Source organism: Podarcis vaucheri (genome assembly GCF_965113315.1).
Source record: "Podarcis vaucheri genome assembly, chromosome: 11".
Classification (NCBI taxonomy): Eukaryota; Metazoa; Chordata; class Lepidosauria; order Squamata; family Lacertidae; genus Podarcis; species Podarcis vaucheri.
Window position 1 is genome coordinate 9,839,077 of NC_138749.1, and position 6,000 is coordinate 9,845,076.

The 6,000-nt window shown below is 43.3% G+C and overlaps 1 protein-coding gene across 3 annotated transcripts in view; it reads left to right on the forward strand.

The window, feature by feature from the left end:
* The window catches only part of KATNAL2 (katanin catalytic subunit A1 like 2), a 39,568-nt gene that overhangs the window by 8,588 nt on the left and 24,980 nt on the right, over positions 1-6,000 (forward strand). Inside the window, exons 2-5 of one of the 3 annotated variants that reach the window (XM_082242020.1) lie at positions 1,211-1,281; positions 2,967-3,133; positions 4,463-4,499; positions 5,242-5,365. In XM_082242020.1, coding sequence (XP_082098146.1) covers positions 1,211-1,281; positions 2,967-3,133; positions 4,463-4,499; positions 5,242-5,365 — 399 coding nt within the window. The remainder of the gene's footprint in view (positions 1-1,210; positions 1,282-2,966; positions 3,134-4,462; positions 4,500-5,241; positions 5,366-6,000) is intronic. The other 2 variants (XM_082242021.1, XM_082242022.1) reach the window with 2 other exon arrangements.

Below are 6,000 nucleotides of genomic sequence, written 5' to 3' on the forward strand. Positions count from 1 at the left end.
GTCCAGTCGTGACCGACTCTGGGATTGCGGCGCTCATCTTGCTTTGTTAGCTGAGGGAGCTGGGGTACAGCTTCCGGGACATGTGGCCAGCATGACTAAGCCGCTTCTGGCAAACCAGAGCAGCGCACGGAAATGCCATTTACCTTCCTGCCAGAGCGGTACCTATTTATCTACTTGCACTTTGACGTGCTTTCAAACTGCTAGGTTGGCAGGAGCAGGGACCGAGCAACAGGAGCTCACCCCGTTGCGGGGATTCGAACCGCCGACCTTCTGATCGGCAAGTCCTAGGCTCTGTGGTTTAACCCACAGCGCCACCCGCATCAGTTGTAAATGGGAGCTGCATGTGTAAAACTGGTGGGATGTGTCCTTGAACTCTGATAATGTCTCTTCCTTGCCTGGATGGAAGATGGAGAGGGTTGTGTGAGTATGGGCAGAAAGAAGTCTACTGTACAAATGTTAAATGTACATCCATTGCCTCACCTGCCATAGTTGCCCAGCAGAGAAGGTGTCCGTCAGGCTAAAAAAAGTTATCCATTGCTGCTTCAGAGTCTCATAAGCTGCATGGACACATGACAGAGCCCTGGTTCCAGGAAACTTTGATGAAAGATTCAGCGATGGCTATGCTTTGCTGGAAACCACAGGAGGGGAGAGTTGCTCTTTTGCTCTGGTCATTCTCACAGGTTTCCAGCAGGAATCTGATTGGCCACTGTGAGAACTGGGTGCTGGACCAGATGGAAGACTGGCTGCATCCAGTAGGTTCTTCTTATGTTCTTTCTCAAGAGCGATAGACTTACTGTTATGTACTGAGTTGAATAGGATCCAAACTGCAGCAGTCTGATTGGTCCTAGAACAATAGGATCCAAACTGCAGCAGTCTGATTGGTCCTAGAACAATAGGATCCAGAATGCAGCAGTCTGATTGGTCCTATAACAATGCAGCAGTTTGATTGGTTGGCAGGAACCACCCAATCCTGTTCCAGATAGAAGTGAATCCACAACCTGATTGGCTTACAGTAGAATTCCGGAATTAGCCAATCATGTGCAGCCCATTGTGTAAATAATGTATATAAAGCAGATACTGTGAGGGGACATTCATTCATTCCTCCTCACCACTATGAGCGGAATAAAGAGCATGAAATCACTTTGCGACTCTGAGTATATTTCACTTATACAAGAGGATCATATTCTAAAACTTGCTCTTTTATTTGCAGGAAGAGATGCGATCAGAAGCCCGTCGAAAAAACCTCCTCATTCTGATTTTACATTATTTAATGGATGAAGGGTATGTTTTCTTTTGCTTACCAGTAAATATTCATGTGTTGTTGTTTTTTCCTGATCTGTTTTTCTTGTTCAATTAAAAAAAAAAGGTTGGCAAAGATATAACCCTAAATAATGGCAAACTTTGTTTCCTTTCTGGCTGCATAGTAAAACCTGTAGAGTTCTACTGGGCTTTCTTCCAGGTATATTATAGGCTGGCATCCTCTTTAAATTTGTGTCCTAGAGAAAGACTTAATATTTGAAAAGCTTTTCTGCTTAGTCAGCTGGAAGGGATTCCTGCACTCCACAGGCAAATGACCTAATTACATGCTTTGTTTGGCTGGCCTGTTGAACCTGTCGCCACACTGATGGGTTGTTAAAATGTGGGAGATGATTTTCCAGCAACAGGTACCGTGGTACCTCGGGTTACAGACGCTTCAGGTTACAGGCTCCGCTAACCCAAAAATAGTACCTCAGGTTAAGAACTTTGCTTCAGGATGAGAACAGAAATCGTGCTCCAGCGGCGCAGCGGCAGTGGGAAGCCCCATTAGCTAAAGTGGTACCTCAGGTTAAGAACAGTTTCAGGTTAAGAATGGACCTCCAGAACAAATTAAGTTCTTAACCTGAGGTGCCACTGTATTCATAAGCATTGTTTCCTCCAACTGTGTGGCGGCAGAGCATAGCCATCATGGTTAATAGCCATTGCTAGCCCTCTCCTCCTTGAATTTGTCTAATCCTCTTCTTAAACCATCTTGGTTGGTGTCCGTCACGGCTTTCTGTGGAATTGAGGGTTTTTTTTAAAGGTTTCAATTTTAAAAATGTTTTTGTATCTGCTTGAAGTCTCCCAGAATGGCTGGGGCAACCCAGTCGGATGGACGAGGTACAAATAATACATTATTATTATTATTATTATTATTATTATTATTATTATTATTATTATTAAATGAGTAATACTGCTGCTTGAAAATATAACTCTATAACTCTCAGGGAAGGAGTGTTTGCCATGTGATGAGAGGTTTGGATGACTGCTATCACATGATAACTGTCATTGAAAGGACCTTATGTTCCATAAGAACATATATACATTGGTACCTCGGGTTAAGTACTTAATTCATTCCGGAGGTCCGTTCCTAACCTGAAACTGTTCTTAAGCTGAAGCACCACTTTAGCTAATGGGGCCTCCCACTGCTGCCGCGCCGCCGGAGCACGATTTCTGTTCTCATCCTGAAGCAAAGTTATTAACCCGAGGTACTATTTCTGGGTTAGCGGAGTCTGTAACCTGAATCGTTTGTAACCCGAGGTACCACTGTATAGCTAATAAATATTTCAAATGCCAGTGTCAGGATGGGGTAGAAAACAGAAGGCAAGGGGTCCATGATCCTTGTGGGCACTATTTTGGTAACTCCAGGAATAGGCTATGATGCCATCAGTTGGAGGTGCACACAAAATAGTGGCTATTGGATAGAGCTGTTTGTCCAGTGGCAGCTTGGGGGTTGGATCCACTTGGAAAGACCAACATCAGAGTGGTGGTGATGATGATGATGATGATGATGATGTACTTAACAGTTTCAGTGATGATGCAATGATCCTGGTCCTGTTTTATGTTGCCATTCCCCCTTCCCGCCTCTTTTTGTATAAAACGTTTTGGTTTTCCCCCCTACATTGTTATAACAATTGAATAAACTGAACCCCCAAATCTGTAATTCCCAGTTATGTCGATGCTGCAAACGCATTGGAGCAAGAAACGAAGCTGGGCTTGCGGCGCTTTGAAGTTTGCGACAATGTTGACCTTGAGACAATTTTGATGGAATACGAAAGCTACTACTATGTCAAATTCCAGAAGTACCCAAAGATTACCAAAAAAGCCTTAGACACCAGTATGTGGCTAATTTCCAGAATAAATATGTGTGGGGGTTTTTTTTCTTTTCAGATTTAAAATTCAGATTTTCTTATTACCACTAGTGTTTGAAATTTTCTTTAACACCAACGGCGTGCTGGTGTGTTGGTAGCATTCCTCCTCGTTTTACCCTTATAACGGGCCTGTGAGGTAGGTTAAACTGAGAGAATGTTATTTGCCCCAAATCGCCCCAGTGAACTTTACGGCTGAGTAGGGATTTGAACTCCCAGACCCCAGTCTGACACTCAACCACTGTGCCACACTGGCTTTCCGAAGCTGGTTTCTGTGTGCATATCACTTGCTGGATTCAGAGCTGTGGGTGCAAACTGGATGCAAATTGGAATGGTGATAGCCGCTCTCCACTCTGCATTAAAGGTGCTGACCTTTAAAGCCCTAAACGGCCTCGGTCCAGTATACCTGAAGGAGCGTCTCTACCCTCATCATTCAGCCCGGACACTGAGGTCCAGCTCCGAGGGCCTTCTGGCAGTTCCCTCGCTGTGAGAAGTGAGGTTACAGGGAACCAGGCAGAGGGCCTTCTCGGTAATGGGATGGAATTTATGTACGCAATTCACTGCTCGGGAAGTTGTCCTTTCAAACCTTTCTGAGATGAAGGGATGCTTTGCAAGGGTCCCACCAGGCACTTGTGTGGTTTCCTTTTGTTTCAGTGGGGTTTGAGCAGAACCTCCCAGTCAATTGTGGTCCGTGTTGTTGCATGCATGTTTAAAACATTTGGATATAGGGAAGAACAACTTTTTAAAATATATATATATAGTAATATTATATTAAAAGAAGTTCAGTTATAGAAAATAAAGCAATGAAAAGTGCTAAAGTACAATAAAAAGATATAATACAACACAGTAACTATAATCAGTTACATCTCCATTATTATATGGATATATGAATAATATTATTTTCCTAATATATATTTGATTCTTAGTAACTGACTGTATTCTGTAGAAACTCATTCCAGGTGTCAATATATTTATCCAAACAAAGTCTACATCTGTAAGCAATCCTTTCATATGATGTGGGTGTTTTTGTGTCATCAACCATTGATTAAAGGGGATCATGTATTTACTCTTCCAGTTCATCAATACCAGTCTCTTGTAGAATCCATTTTCGTTGTCCAGTTGTCAGCTTCCATTATAGGGAAGAACAGCTTGTGTCAGAGGAAAGAGTAGATCACTGTTGCAGGGCAAGCTTCAGCGTGCTTAACTTTGTGGCTGGATTGTGGCCCTTGATTATATACATTATTTTATTTAAAAGAAAGGCAAGGTCTCTCTCTCTTCTCTTTCCCCCCAACAAACAGCAGACAACAAATCAAGAACTGGAGGAAAACAAAAAAGGTAAGAGAAATGGTTGCCATGAGGACACAGTTGGTAGTAAAAAAGATTTTGCAGCCACAACATTATTTATTCCTGATGGCTGTATTCCAGGAGTGGGCGGGGCCAGACCTAAAGTGGGTGGTGCCAAACACAAAATCTCACCTCTTTAGCATAGAACACACCCTTGGCAGAGGCACACACAGTCATAGCACCAACACACACACACACACACACACACACACACACACCCCTCCTGCTTAAACCACATCACAAAGTGTGTTGCACTGAGGATGAAAAGAGCCCATCCCAGTTTGTCAGGGTCTCCCATGTACTGGACAGGGGTCAGCAAACTTTTTCAGCAGGGGGCCGGTCCACTGTCCCTCAGACCTTGGGGGGGGGCAGACTATATTTTGGAAAAAATATATGAACGAATTCCTATGCCCCACAAATAACCCAGAGATTCATTTTAAATAAAAGGACACATTCTACTCATGTAAAAACATGCTGATTCCTGGACAGTCTGCGGGCCGGATTTAGAAGGCGATTGGGCTGGATCCTTCCCCCAGGCCTTAGTTTCCCTACCCATGTACATGTACACCTAGGGAGAGGGTGGAGCTTGAGCTGAGAGAGAAGGCGTGGCCTGCCAGGAGTGCCAAGAGCTAGGTGGGGAAATCCCATCCTTACCTTAGTCCTCCACCATATCAAGACAGGTTGTAAACCTGACACTTCCTGAAAGCCTTTCTTTTTGTTGTTGTTGTTCTAGGGCAACAAGCAGCACATGTCGGAATCTTCCTAAGATTCACCCAGCAAGTCAGAGGCCAGTTTCGAAAAGTATTTCTCGTAGGACAATTGAGCCAAAACATTCCAGCAAGGATAGTCCTAAAGAGGTTGAGATTCCTTTTTTATTTGCTCCTCCCACCCCTGTTTTGTAAATTTAGGGAGTGCAGTGCGCTTAGCAATAGGATACAGCAACCGGTAGATTACTGGGGCTGCTAAAACCTTTATAGGAGGTTTTGTGTAAAAGTATCAGGGGAGGTAGAAGGATAATTAAAACTTTGGATGTCCTGGGACAACCACAGACTGAAATCTGCTTAATAGACATTCCGTCTCCCCAGCAAACTTTGGGAACAAGTACTGGAAGGATGGCAACAGCTTTGTGGACAGATAATTGCCTGTCTCCTCACCAAATTACAACCCCCCAAGCTTATTGGGTGTAAGCATCTCAAATAATCAACTGGATAACTGGAGTAAGATTAGAATGGATGCCTTAAATATGTTGCTGGATTGTATACAAGATATGCCATAACAAAGGAAGTGAAAACTTGATTATTTATCTCTTAATTGCAGCAAGGGTTGTTCTTGCCCAATATTGGAAAAGCTCTATTGTCCCATCTGTTAGGGAATGGTTATTTAAATCATTAGAAATGGCTCATATGAGTAAGCTAAGAGATGGTGTACACAAATGAAATGGACAAGCTGTATACACAGTGTTTTCTAAATGGCAGCTTTTCGTTCTTTATTG